Source organism: Haemaphysalis longicornis, unplaced genomic scaffold, assembly GCF_048455015.1.
Source record: "Haemaphysalis longicornis isolate Haplotype H1 unplaced genomic scaffold, Haemaphysalis longicornis Haplotype H1 scaffold_74, whole genome shotgun sequence".
NCBI classification, from domain to species: Eukaryota; Metazoa; Arthropoda; class Arachnida; order Ixodida; family Ixodidae; genus Haemaphysalis; species Haemaphysalis longicornis.
This window is the reverse complement of record NW_027526431.1, coordinates 457,457-472,528: the sequence shown is the minus strand read 5'-3', so window position 1 is coordinate 472,528 and position 15,072 is coordinate 457,457. Positions and strand designations below refer to the sequence as shown.

Below are 15,072 nucleotides of genomic sequence, written 5' to 3'. Positions count from 1 at the left end.
AAGCCTCTGAATGTTCATTGTCTAAAGGTTCATTGACTTTGTTTTGTGGGAGATAGCATTGCAAGCGCACGTAAAACTTGTGTGGCGTCAACGCTACAGATCGCAAGGCGGCCGCGTCTGCAGTGTGAAGGTTGCTATTCCTTTCAATTTTAAAGCTATTGTTACTTGGCGGTAGATTTACAACACGCATTGTTCCAACTGAGTTCAAAACGAAGTCACCATGGCCGCGCTAAATAGGTTGCATTGTATTCTGCATTGTCATCGCCGGTGGAGAGTCATCCTTTCGCAAAAAGCCATCGCCCTCATACGCGTCTCGAAACAACACCTCGGGTCGAAGGCGACCACCCCTGTCGACGCCGCAGAAATGTGAGGATTGCGATATGAATAAGCAGAGCGATTGGAATATAGACTTAAAATCACTCGCTGACCATGATGCTGATTACAGCTCAGGCGGAATAGTTTCCCGAATAACCTAAGACGGTGATAACATCCGTTTATGTACGCCCCTTTGATTTTTTACCAGCACGCTGAAAAAAGAACAACTTCATTGCATTGCTGGCAAAGGTGATTATGAGGGATGACTGCGAAACATACGTGTTTGCAGTAGGCACAGCGAGCCTAATAAATATGCAGTTTTCTTCCAAAATTGTCAACAACGTCGTTTACATCACTACGCAGTATTGGTGCGAATGCATGATATGTTTTTACTTAGCTTAGAGGGGCCAAAATACCCATATTTGTAGGCTTTTCCTACTTTTAACAATACTTTTTTCTATCAGTTTCTTCTGTGAAGCCGTGTCTGAACCTTCTTGATGCTTGGGCTCTAGGCCGCGGACTCCACGTCAGCGGCCCTCAGTTGGACCCTGTATCTGCTGGGGCTGCACAGGGACAAGCAAGCCAAGCTACAAATGGAGCTAGACGACGTCTTCGGAAGCGAAGTGGAACAAGAGTATACTATGAGCGATCTCAAACGGCTGCCATACCTCGAGTGCTGCATTAAGGTGAGATCCCTCTGCTTCCCGCGCAGTCTGGTATTTGTATGGACTGACCCGTACGTATAAGCGTCTTCTATGCCTACAAAAAGTGTGAAGGAGCTGCATTTTTTTTTACAGATTTACGCATAGAGCGTTCATGCAGGCAGAGATCTTGCAACACATGCGTACACTTATCTGGCCACAAAGCATCACCATGCCATTTTAAGCGAGGGGGAGTATCCGTATATATTACACATAAATAACCGCAGAAATAGCTGTAGCTGTCGCTGTGGATCAATGGACACTGCCTCGTTCTCGTTCCAACCAACCTCTATGTTGTGATTTGATATCTTCAACGATGTACAAAAAAGATACAGGTATGCTTTGAAGGTTTCTGCGAAGATAACTACCGCAATGACTTCGTTATCAATCAGATTTATCAGTTACTTAAGCACCAAAGTTTCAACTGCTCAATTGGACAGACAAATAATTTGTGTGTAATTAAAAAAATTATTTGCATTCAACTTGATGTGTTCCTGGTAGTGTAATCCTACAGACGGACCAAGGATTCCTTCAGAGCGCAGTTGTGTGTATGTAGCAGCAATGATGAAGTTGTTTATTACGTGACAGTGTTCTCTAGGCTTTACACAAGGCAACCTGGAGAGGTGGCCTTGAGTATGCATAAATATATTTTAACTACCTTTACGTCGTTAAAATGCCGTGGTGCAGGTGGCTGATTCCAAAAGCCAAAGCGTGTTTTCTAAATGACCACGATACAAAAGTATTAATATGTACCATGGGGGACCAATTATGACATCTAAATGCAGGTGGACTTGGCGGTATTCTTGCTAGATCGTAAAATATTACACGTGGTATAACGATATTTGTTCTTTTGGTTATTTCTATGCACCTGCGCAACGATTTAAGAACTCTATCAGTACAGGAGCGTAAAAGGCCGTGAAGGCAATATACAGGCCCTACACTACGTAAACAGTCATATATTATGGAAATAATAAAAAACAGTTATCAGCGCAGTAAATGCAAGTTAACATTAAAGTGGCACGACGAAACGGAGCTTGCAATCCCCACAAAATATACAGAAAGAGAGAGAGAGAGAGAGAAGGCTCTTTATTGGAAGAGCAGAGAGGTTTGCCGGCATTTACAGACGCCTACATGCTTCTCTGCTGTGGGTTAAGGATGGGGGAAGAAAAGGCCCAAGGAAGAGCTGGGCAGGAAAAAAAGGAAAAAAAAACTGTGGTGTACTTGACGCGGTAGCGGACTTTTGTTCTGAGCTTGGGCCACATAATTTACAATTTTGAAATTAGGCCAATTTCATCCAAATATAAGAATAAACTCCGTAGAGCTTGGCGCTGCTTTGACGGATGAAACCATGGTCCTTAAATATTTCTGAGAGTAATTGGTCCCTGTTCTAGACGTTCCATACTTTCGAGGAAGTGGGATTTAGGTTCCATGTAGGCAGCACATTCTAATAAAATGTGTTCAATTGTTTCGACGCAACCACAATTGTCGCATTGCGGATTTGGCTTCGCTTCAAGGCGAAATAGGTAGCTATTTGTGTAGGCACAGTTCAGGCGTAGACGATGGTGCAACGTTTCCAGGTTACGAGGAAGCTGTTTCGGGAGTCTTGACTTTAATTCTGCGTCAATAGTGTGCAAAAAGCATAGAGTATTTTGTAAGTTTCTCCATGGACGGCTTCTTTCAGTCACCGCAAAGTGGTAAGCCATGGCAGAAGCTTCTGTTTTCGTGAAATACACCTTGCGGTATTTTCGGTAAAGAAGGCCCTTACGTGCCGCTTCGTCGACTTTTTGGTTACCTTTGATGCCGCTGTGTCCAGGTATCCACTGCATTTTAATGTTGTGTCCAGCAGAGCAGGCAAGATGGTGAAGGTAGGATACATCACAGGCTGCGATTTGGTGGGCGGAAAATCTACTTCTCCTACGTGTAATTTGCAAAGCTGCCTTGGAGTCCGTGAAGATACTCCATTGGTGCGGCTCATGGCGCAGGATGTAAACGATAGCCTCCTTCAGAGCGTAGAGCTCAGCCGCTGTCGAAGATGTTTGTCGCTCAAGACGAAATGAAAGCATTTCACCAGTTTGTGGTATGTATAGACCTGAAGAAGAGCTTTGCATGGTTGATGAACCATCAGTGAATATGAATGTTCTTGCTGAATGCGTTCTACACATCTAGTCTAAAACGATGTGGAGGATTTCTGACTGAGGCATAGTCTTCTTGGGGCCAATTCCTGGGACACCACATTCAATTTGAAGGGGAGCAAGGTTCTACGGAGGGAAATGCGGCGGAATTATTGGTGAGGCTGCGTTGGAACAGACAGTGGTATGCTCTGAATGGTCTGGGCGAATCCGGAGCTGTTGCACTTGGAGGGGACACGACTTAGGAAATGATTTCTCGCGTGTAGACAATGCCTCAAGTGCACTCGGAGGGTCTCCTGTTGTCTAATAACTTCGAAAGGCAAACAACGTGCCTCTGCCACGGTTTCAACGCTCGAAGATCCCTTCGGAAGTCCAAGACAGGTGCGTAGGTTGTTGTTTCTGGCTGCCTCAAGGCTTTTCTTGCTTGTCTCAGATATTTTATGCAGGATAGGGAGGCTGTAACGCAGCACTCCATTCACATAGCTCTTGTGCAGCATAACCATTGAATGGCAATCACTGCCCCATCGAGGACCCTCAAGACATTTAAAGACCTGAGCGGCCGAAGAAATGCGGCTCCGTATTCGTTTGACTTCGGGTGACCAGGTCAAGTTGCGGTCTATTAAAACTCCTAGAAATTTTTTAACTCGTGCATATGAAAGTATGCGCCCCCCCAATATCAATGGATAAAGAGCCATATTTTTTCGTGTGAAAGTCAGGCCTCTCCTGAATTACAACAAATTATACAGATTCATATTTTTTGGCAGTGAATTTGGGCTGCTACCATCAATCGCACAAGCAAGTTACCTCATCAAAACCTCGGGAAAAATTTTGAAGTTGCGTAGCTTATTTGGGAGATAGGGTGACCACTGGCATTATTGTGATTTGGATGTAGCGACCTTTTGCACGCATGAGGGATATTTTTCTTAATAACCCCCTTAAAACTATAAAAAATTAAATATGGAAGGACTTTCTGTGAACTGCTAATTATAGTACGGAACTGCCAGCGGAGAGAATCTCGGATAAAAGACGATAGACTTATAAGCAGATTATGGTGGGATAAGGTCTCCGGCCAGCGGAAGCTTTGTGTCCATCGGGTGTAGAAGATTTGTTCTAGCTCAATATCTACTGCAGGATTAAACCATGAGCAGTTAGGTATTAAAGCGTCTGTAAAAAAGAATTCAAGTCTCGTATCACTTTAATTTCGAAGGCTTACCACCTGAGGTAGGTTAATTGCTTTCTAAATCGTCAATAATTGTACACAGATTGAAACTCCCCTATAGTAAACAGTTCTTTTCAAGTTGATTCTGGAGTTGCTTTGGTTCATCTGTCTTATCCTAGCGTATGGAAGTGAGACAGGCTTGGGTGTTACGCACCCGAAATTCGGTTGATTATGAGTCGGTAAAGTAGGGTGCTTCAGAATGAATTGCGCTAGTTGAGGACTCTATGTGCATCGAAAGAACGGCTCACAGGCATCGTTACTTTCAGTTCTATAAAAAACAGCCACCGAGTCAAGAATCTAAGCGGCGTCCTTGGCCCCAAGATCTCAACGCTTTCTCCAGAAATGAGAAGGCGGGGCGTGGATTTTTTCAAGCATTGCGGAATGCAACCATAATTTATATCTACAGCCACCGGGAGCGATTGGCGCTTCGGAAATTTCGTGAATGAAGTTAGTAATGCCAGTGAGAAACGAGTGACGTACCTCTCTCGTAGAAATGTTTGGGATATCCACCGAACCAACCCTGCTTCCTCGGAGGCTGCAAAAAGTGTTTGTTTTTTTCCGCGGTTTGGGAGCATGGTATGTGTTATGTTTTTAACGTGAAATAGCGTGTCCGTGACATCCACGGCTTTGTTGTCACTGTTGAATGATGCCCGTCCCATGTCTCTAAGCGGCAGTTCCCAGTTCCCCTGTATCTCGTAACGAGGTATCATTCTTGCACGAGGAAGTAGTTAGTATATACAGGTTATTTGGAGAATTTTTTTTTTCAGGAGTCACTCCGCCTTTTCCCACCATTTCCTATTATCGGACGAGAACTGGATGGTGATCTGGAGGTAGGTGAGTCTGCATTGCACCCATTGTTATAGCCGTCAGGAAAAACGAGAACAATGCTTTAAAGAGTTCACGAGACTGGGCGAGATGTTCGCGTGCAGTGAGATTTGAGAATTAGTTTTCCTTCGGCGGAACTTGCTCCGAAATGTGTAACTTGAATAAAATTATACGTTATGTTGAGTTAATGTCGATAACCCTTCAGTGAAAACCGAACCTGATAACGTGACTGCTTTTATTCGCATGTAGCCGTCTAGGCATGTTCCAGGCGATTAGAATAATGTTCAGCGGCTAGTTTCAGATGTTCAATCCCGTTCAAGCACGTTTGAAGCTTCAATGCTTCAAAAGTTTCCCTACAATTTGCACCTTACATTTACAGCAACTTCACGTTGTTTCGCAAGGGGCTATATGCATCACCATGCAAGATATGCTGAGCAGTATATTATAAGGCATAGTTTTCCTTCAAGAAATGATTCGGTAGACCCCGTTTTAGGCTAATCTACTAGTGTCATAAGTGACTGCTGCCCGTAGAATATAAAAGCACTTGCCGTGAAAATGATTCAAAGGTTATCAGTGAACGTGTCGATGGCCGGAGTGTGAAACTACCGCCGCTCCTAAGCCCCAATGAGCAGACTGGTTACGTGCGCGCACATGATAGGCACAGTTATGTAGCAGAAAGTACGTAAGCGCGATAAGTGATGCTTTGGCAGGCTACTCGATTTGATTTGGCGTAATTACATTGCGGCACTTAAGAATATTTTGCCGAACTAAAGCTTTGCCGAACTACAACTAACGGCTGGATTCCTGCGTTTCCTCGGACACTTTGAGAAATTTCGAGTAAAACATTAAGCTTGATTAGCTCCATGAAAAATGAATCATTGAGCCAACGCTAATTACTGCTAGATACCCGACTTCATCGCCCAATGAGTTATGTGCCACACCACCGAGTGGAAACGTCCACGTCGTATTTTTTACCGCAGTTTTTCATACGTTTAAAACACATAGGCTATTCAACATAATATTCCATGGCCATAAGGGATTTTGGGAGCGTTCATACCACTAAGATCATTGGCAAAGCGTTGGAGCGTTTTTCATTGTTTTTACAAATCAACAATTAAAAACGATTTAAAAAATTAGAATAACGATGTATGAACCTCCTTACTGGGCCGCATTTTATTTACTGGACAGTGTGTTTTTCCCTCGTTCTTTTTAACAGCGAATCTGTTTTGCAAACCGTAATTTTTTGTGTCCAGAGTTAAAAATTTCCAGAAATCGCGCGCATGGGAGCACGTGCCTCCAAGTGATGGCCCAGTAGTTAAAGGGAAGGTGAAGAGGTTTCATAATTAAAAGACTATTTGACTATCAACAAGGACACATCGAATAGTTCCCGTATATGAAATATTTTGGCAAATGCCCGCAATATAGGCGCGGCAATAGGAAAATAACTGGCCCAATGCTCCGCCCCATCTCAGCGCGCGATGCCGGAAGAGCGAAGAGCGGAGCCGAAAAGCGGCCGGGAAACGTCATAGCTGGACATCCGGCCGGAGAAGGCCTCTTGTGCCCCGCTCTTTTCAGGGTGCTTCCTCTAGAAGCTCGGCTAAGCAAAAATTTTCCTGGGTTTTTTGTTGGTGTTGTTGTTTTTGTGTTCAAAAGTATGCACCAAAGCCACAGCAAGCATAAGCTACCGTTCTGTGTCCCTAAGCATGATAATACTATGCCTGTATGCTTTATAACGTACGAACGCGACAGCCAGGTTTGTCGTGCTTGATGGCAGAGAATATATTACCCTTCGCTGGATGCTTCGTGAAACGATCTAATGCGTTTTTAGTTCGTTTTTATGCTACGGACAGGAATGCTCATATCAGATACTCGATTTAGTTAGCAGGGTGAATTCTGCTCAAGTTTGGCCCGGGATGGTTCGTTCGTGTTCCAGAAAAGTCACATTTGTTCAGGAAATACCCAGTTCTTAAAACCGACGGTTTTCTATCCCTGCGGAGCTTAGAACAGTGTTCAAAACCCAACTTTTACCGAAACTGAAACAAGGTATCAGTCGTGCCAGAACTTCTCTCTCGGCTAATAGGTAAACTATTACTATACAAACAAAAAGAACCAAGACCACAATATTACCTATTTTGCAAGTATATATGCCACGAGGAGATGATAGTCTGGAGTAGGAAAACAGTGCCCCGAATCACCCAAGTATGATAATTCGGAAGTGAATAAGAGGGCCAATCCTTTGCCCAAGACGATGTGTGGTTGCATATTGTAACCTGTCCGGCACTGATTGCCGTTAAAACTCAATTGTGCTCCAGCGATATCAGTTCAGCTATAGGAAACACCCTAACGTGAAATGGCCCAGAAATCTCGACGAGACAAAAAAAAGTGCAGGCGAAGAGGCAATAAACGTTCTTTGTAAGGCTATTGGTAAATGTATAAATCTAGAATTGGTGAAACAGACCAACGATTTATTACCAGAAACGTTTGGCGATCGTTGCCCAAAGTAACGTAACTACAACATAACTGCCTTGTTGGGCTGGTCGATTATAACCAGGCGGCCGTATTATGATAGTAGAATGTGCAACGCGCATGCAAGAATGATGCCCCATCAGAGCCACTAATGCGGTCGAGGTACCAGTATGCTCAAAGATTTCAAGAGTAAACGTAAGTCATACAGGAAGATGCCCTTTATGGAACGAGTGCAGGGATCGCGGAGGCACAGTCGCCACTGCCAAAATCATGCGCGTGCGTGCGTGGGTGTGTGCGGGAATGAGTAAGGGTGGTGGGGTGGGGGCCAATGAACAAAGAAAATTCGGTAGCACAGTCCGCCTGTTTGTGTACGTACCGGGAATCTAAGTTCGGTCTCGCATGTACGTTTACAGAGCATGGAGGCTGTATTTTCGAGCACAGCATGTACCTGGTTTTCGCTGTTACCCTATCCTGGTTTCTCAGTTACAAAACGTTCTGACGAAACCCTCTAATCGACGCCACAAATTCACTGTTTTGGGGTTATCGGTCGTGTAATGCAAGTTACAGCTTCAGGATATTTTAACCAATAGGTCGGGAAGCTAGAAAAAAAACTTGCTTTCACGTGTAACCACTAAACTGCAAGGTAACTCGCGGAAAAGGCAAGCTCCGCTGCCGCGTATTCATCCCCATGCTACCGGCATCCCGTGCGGCCGAAAGGTGTCCTCCTTTGACATCATGATGAGTGCAACCAATCAGAGGAGTCAAAGACGAACAGCGCGCGTTTTGCATTATAAATTACGGTTGGCATCATGTACTGAGGGCAACACCCTTGTCTATAACACAGGTTTCGTACTCATAGCCTTATCTTGCCTCGAGCGAAAAACATTTGAAGAAAACTATTCTGTCATTCTGAAGTCTTGACAATATACTTTGACCTCAACGTCGTTTGTGACAAGTTTGAGGCCGCAGTTTTGAGAAGTAACCAGGTGAACTTGAACTCAGTGTTATAGACAACGGTGTTGCTCACCGTACAATAAAATTCATTGCGACTATCGGAGTAACTATGTTTAAAGCGACTATCGGAGAAACTATGTAAACAAGCCTATAAATTTATTGTTTTGCAAGTGCCTCAGCTTTACATTTAACAAAACCAAGAAAATTCCTAGCGCTCATATTTGCGTGCCTCGCGACAACCGTTCAGCGTCCCATGCGCACATTTGTCAAGGTAAGAATACTCTTTCAGGGAGACTAGCCAAAATTACTGCGACCACCCGGCAGTAAAATGAGCCGTGAAGACAAAACACAAGTTTGTGTTATTCTAGAGATTTCGTGTTTTATAGTGCCCCTAGCGCTTGTCCGAATGAAAATGATGCTTTATTCACTGAGAAATAAATTATTTATTTTAAAATGCTCATTTTCCCGCTAAATCGTGCGTTTTCCTGGTCTGAAATGACATCACAGGGCCTTGTTTACCGTTAGTGAACCTAGAAGGCGCCACTACACCGCGGCAAGCCGTTTTCTGCGTTTAGTATGTTTGTGAACGTATTTGGTCCTGGCTTATTTTTCTCATTGGGACAATCGTTACGTGAAACATGGTGCTCGCTCGACAAGTACGGTCACTTAAGACATCGTCGCTTGCGTCAATCGGCCATTGTCGTCGTAAACAATCCGAAAGCCCCGCAGTCCTGTGCGGCTAAACTAAGCATAGTGCGCGCAGTACCAACACCAGTATACGCATTGGTACTTCAATGTTTACGTGTGCTTTCGTAACTTCCACTGTTTGTCCTACCATTCTAAATGCTTTAAAAAGAACGTGCCATAAATGTAAGCGCAAATAGCTCGTTCGGGTCTGCCTAATTTGCGTTTGCTTTTGCCGCCCTCCGCCAATCGCAGGGCTGTCTGGTATGACATCTTGGGTTCTGTTGCGTGAAATGAACTAGTGGGTCGCATGGCCATTCCGTTTTTTTTTTTCCTGATTATGTAGCTTATGCGAGCGACGTTTACGTTAAAAGTGGTGTCAGTATGATTCTAACGAGGCGAACCAAACTTGTGTTTTATCTTCATGGCTCCTTTAAAAGACCAACAAAATGCTGAGAGCTCGTGTGTGCGTCCTTCATGGCGACCGCCCAGCGTCCCCGGCGTACGTTTGTGAAGGCAAGCATACCCCCTTAGGTTGATGGTACGAGATTTGCAAAAAAAATCTCCAGCATTCGCCCTAATCATGGCAACACTTATTCGGAACGAGATAGACACGTCATAGCGTACGCCCCTCCAAGGTAATGTACAATGTTTATCACTTCAAAAACAAATGAAAGAACTTCACACTCGTAGCAACAATGATGGAGAAGGAAGGAAGGAAGGATAATACAGTGCATGAAAGGCAGGGAGGTTAACCACGTTACAGTCCGGTTGTCTACCCTACACATGGGAAGTGGGGAAGGAGTGATTTAAAGAGAAAGAAAGAGGAGGACGAGGAGGAGGAAGTGATTGTTGGGGAAGGGGGACGGGGAGATAGGAGCCGATAACTGTCTGGCTTTACGCCGACACCTCAACCAGCCGAGAGAAAGAAAGAGTATTGAAAAAACAGGAATAGAGCTTGAGAAGCAAGAAAAGAAAAATTAAAGATAACTACAAAAACAAAATAATAGGCGCTAATAAAGCCTAAACTGAAACGGTAAAATAACCAAATAACAAATGAACAATGGTGCACAGTGTCTCTACAATCGTTCAGACAGGCCTGTGTCCTTTAAGAACCGAAGTAGTGCTAATTGTCGTTGCGGCAGTGAAGAACGAGCGAATCGACTGCAATCGTGGACTTAAACATTCTCGATGGTCGTGGCAGTTGCGTACAACTTCGCTACCTTCAAGTCTGACGCGTTAATGTGAGCTTCTTTAATTTTTTTATTTCAGTAATATAGTGGGATGTCGTGAAGATACAATAATTATGAATGGGAATCGTTATGAAATACTGATGAACAGCGTTCAGAAACTCAAACTCGTATATTATTTCTATCCTGCACAGCGTAAATTGTCTACGTAGAATATTTTAAACACAACTTTGCTTAAGAGGAAACAAAACTTTACTTGTAGAGCGGCTGGTCAATGACGTTGAGCAAGTGAAAATGCTGGCGCAAAAAAAAATCTACTAGCGTCAGGCAATTCAACGAGTATTTGTGTGAGAATCGTGTAGTCAAAATGATTAAACACTGCTACTCGAATCCGCCTCTGTCACAGCGTTTTTTCTGGAGTGACTTTGACTTCTATTAAACCGAAGTATAACCGGAAATGCGTTTCAATTCTTCAGACTAGCGTTTGCGTAAAAACTCGGTTAGAATGTTAGTGAGGATGCTTGAACATGTGAGTAATTAGTTGGGCACGTCTGCGGAGCGTCTTGTCACGCGATGTGTTCTTTTGAATATATGGAAGGAAAGCTGTGCGCAAAACCTTCTTAAGCCGTCTTCATCCAACACAGCGTAAATTGTGAAAACGAAGCAAGTGAGTTTCCTAGAATACATATAAGATGGTACTCTTGCGTTATGAAATCCGGGGCCTACGAAGAACCTGGGAGAACATGCTGTAACAGAAAAGATGAAACAAAGCTGGGTCATATCTAAATAAAGAGGAAGACAGGTTATGTGTCTCTGCAGAATTTGATGGAATGCATTTCTAAACTGCAATGAAAGGGCTTTGAGCTGAAAAATGTCGGGTTCATTTGTTCCTATAGTACCCTAGTCCATAAAAACAATTGAGCGTATTTCGCGAGTAATTCAGATGTTGGGGCGAAAATTCGCGGCAGCGGCGGCCGCTTTTCTGGTGAAGACGAGAACCGAAACGCCTGTGTGTTCCACATTTCGGCGCGCGTTAAAGGTCCCCAGGTGGTCAAAATTAATCCAGAGCCCTCCACTACGGCGCGCCTCATAGGCTGTGTACTGTGTAGCGTCGGTGTGTTAAACGTATTAATCAATCATGTTCGGAGTAAAAAGAAATAGCCCATACAAGTAGGTTAAACGACCCAATTGGCTCTTTCGTAGTCTGTGGGAAGGATACCAGCAAAACGTAGGCACTTGCAGAAAAAAAAATGCACAGTAAGTATGTACGACAAAGTGCTGCAATTGGTAAAGTCTATGAAATAGAAGAGGGAACGCAGAATTAAGATCACCAGTTATGCAATAGGTAATTTGCTTTTTAAAGAAAAGTTGGGCCTGAACTCGAGTGGAAAACCAATGGACATTAAAATTGCAATTATAGAGTAATCCCAAATCTGGTGCAGAGAATGCGGCACATGCGTTGGAAATAGGCTTCAAAATCCCCCAAAAATCAATACGCTTGCTAACTAATTGATAGACGTCTTTTATATTGACACAAAACAATGTGCAGCGGATGGACAAACAAACCAGGTTGCAAAATTCAAGTGACTGCTTCAGCCGACTAAGTCCACTAAAGGTCCATTCTTTGTGCACGTGCACGCTTTGCATAATGATGGCTGCTGCCGGTTTCCGGATGCAGTAGAGCAAAAGTGAATTCGGGAAATTCTTGTGTACAAGCGTATTGCTCCATAAGAAGATGAAGTTCTCGGTTTGGTTTCAGATGGCCACAAAATACCAGCAGGAACAACCTGCATGGTCAACCTATACAGCCTCCACAGGAATAAGGCACACTACGCTGATCCCGAAGAGTACATTCCCGAACGTTTTCTCTCGGATAATGCCCGGAAAATGCACCCGTTCTGCTTCATTCCTTTCTCGACAGGCGTTCGGGTGTGCATTGGTGAGTGCGCTGCAGTACAGACGTCATCGAGGCACAGACAGACAGACAGACAGACAGACAGACAGACAGACAGACAGACAGACAGACAGACAGACAGACAGACAGACAGACAGACAGACAGACAGACAGACAGACAGACAGACAGACAGACAGACAGACAGACACAGACAGACAGACAGACAGAAAGACAGACCAAAATTTTCCGGTTTAAATAACGCAAGTAGGACTTCTTAAAAAAATAAACCCTTAGAACAGGAAGGCGAATCTATCCAGTCACTGCATTTCTGTAAGCACAGATGAGAAAAATTCGCTCTCTTGCACTGGAAACAGCGTATAAAGAGCTCGTAAATATTGATAAGCGTCTACCGAAGGTGACAAAACGCTATTTTACGGTAGTGTGGGGTTAGAAATATGAACGGTAAATATAACCCGAGATGGAAGAACGTTTGCGGCTGCATTGGTGTATAAGGCTAACATTACGCTTGGGTCGCGTAGGACGAAAGACTGCTTTATGGTGACGGCTTGAAAGATCCTGCCTTACCGCAATTATTCCATTGACGACCAATATGGGATTTAGGTGCTGACACATCGATATTGTCGAATATTAGGCTACACGAACTGTAATTGCTGACACACATTTTACAGAGTACTTAAATGTGCGATTTGTGTTCGTTATATATCGGCCGCATTCTCCACTATATCCCACTTGAACATGCGAGTCAGTGTACATCCGGTGTGAAAAGAACAATAGCATTTCAGGTAACATTTTGCCTCTTAGCCCAAGTAGCTCAGGAATAATGCAGTAATTCTCATCCCAACTTCCCCCTTCACCGGACACAACAACGGTCATGGATAATGTACTTGGGAAGTAGGGAATGCACAAAGTGCTCCTATACACAACACTTTAGATCCCGTTAAACATTCAAGGGTGGCTTATATATTCCGCACCATTATTTCCAATTTTGAGTATTTTCAGTCGTAATAGATAATGCTGGGCTTAAGACGATGAGCCGAAATTCGAGAATTTCCGGGTACTAATTTTTCACAAACTGCAAAGTGACAGTAAGGTACCGGTGTAGGGGGTAAGTAGAGCTGCTTAAATTGTTGCAGCGTGACATTACTCCCATCGACACTTGAAATAAAGAGGGTGGTCATCAGTGATGGTTAGTTTACAATTATCCCTGTAATTTACTGAAGCGCTCGTTGGCCGTATAAATTGGGAAAGGCAGTACCTTTTTCACTGAGTAAAGTTTCGCACTGAAGAAATTAATTTCAGGATACGTCTCCAAATAGGGTGGTTCAACGAGTTGTACCACAATCAGTCATGCCTGATATGTCGCTTAAGCCATTGTCAGTAGCTACGGGCTTAGGTGATTTTCGCTCTGGAGAACAACATTGTCATAGATCCGCTGCACTCATTTTGTTGGGGATGCCTCAGTAAAGCAAAGATCAATCCTAGAGTGATTTCTTTCCATCAACTGCATGTTTTTCATCAGAGTCTTACCAAATATTAACCCAGGAATGTTTGAAACACAACACAAGATGCGAAAAGTTTGCCTTTTCTGCAATGTTTGCACAGTTTGTGTGTAAACTTTATTCGCACTGTATAAAATTGTACCAATGTGAATACCTGGTGGTTTGGATGTTGATTTTCATTTTATGTTGTATGTATTGTTGGGAATGTAAATTATACCTGTTTTTTCTATAAATGCAACGACGTTAGTGATGTGGCGCTATATTCACAATATTGCTTACAAGAAGGCCCTACATTCTAATGCAAGAACAGCAAAACTACTGTGTAGAATTATTTTTATGTAAAGAAAACTAATGGTAAACTATACTTTCTAACAGGTCAGAAGTTTGTGATGTCAGAAATGAAGGTTGTCTTGGCGAAGCTTCTGTCCGAATACACAGTGGAAGCAACAGCCCCATTGAAAGATCTTGAACTTGCCCACGAGCTGGTTCTCAAACCCCGAGGAGGACTGCGTGTACGCTTTCGTAGCCGTACTCAAGCTGAGTGAATAAAACTGCGACCCAAATGAAATGCTGACATAAAGTATTCTTATTGAGCTCTTACCTAATCAGTTTACGGTTATGGTGACTGTGCGTGCTATTTAGGGCGTCACTGTAAGCCATGTAGACTTCTTTATTGCAGGATATACGAGGCGAAAGGTTGTGAAGACTAGAATACTGCCGTATGAATGCCACTGCCGTTGAAAGACTTTTGTGTTCAGATGCATAGCTGCATATACACTTTGTTGGTGTTAGCGAGCTTCGGATTCACCAACGTCCGGGTACGCCGTGGAACACGATGAGCCCACATAACTGCTCGCTTCAAATCTTCTTGGTTATGACAGCTGTAACGCGGGAGTATCCTGGACTACATCACTGTGCAGGCCGAACGGTGGCCGGCGGTGCGAGCTGTGCGACTTTTTCTTCACTTAATGCTATGCTACCCCTTCACCTGTCAGGAGCCATTTGTAGAGTCGAGACAGCAGTGTTCCCCGTTTTTAAAAGCCATTCTGTATCCAGCCACGAGCACTTTACAAGCTCCAGGGCAATCTACTGAACAATTTCATCTAAACGCATGACATGTGGCTCCTGAAGGTTAAAAAAAGGTTGGCAGGTTTTGATAAATCTGAGCTTGTTT

General features: G+C 43.7%; 1 protein-coding gene across 1 annotated transcript; it reads left to right on the top strand.

Moving 5' to 3' along the window:
• Positions 1-280: 280 nt before the first annotated feature.
• On the top strand, positions 281-14,478 carry LOC144148047 (cytochrome P450 4c3-like). Its single transcript, XM_077679646.1, has 5 exons — positions 281-366; positions 828-1,001; positions 5,132-5,198; positions 12,243-12,422; positions 14,274-14,478. Exons 2-5 carry the CDS (start codon positions 909-911, stop codon positions 14,441-14,443), a joined length of 510 nt encoding a protein of 169 aa, XP_077535772.1. The 5' UTR covers positions 281-366; positions 828-908; the 3' UTR covers positions 14,444-14,478.
• The last annotated feature ends 594 nt before the right edge of the window (positions 14,479-15,072 follow it).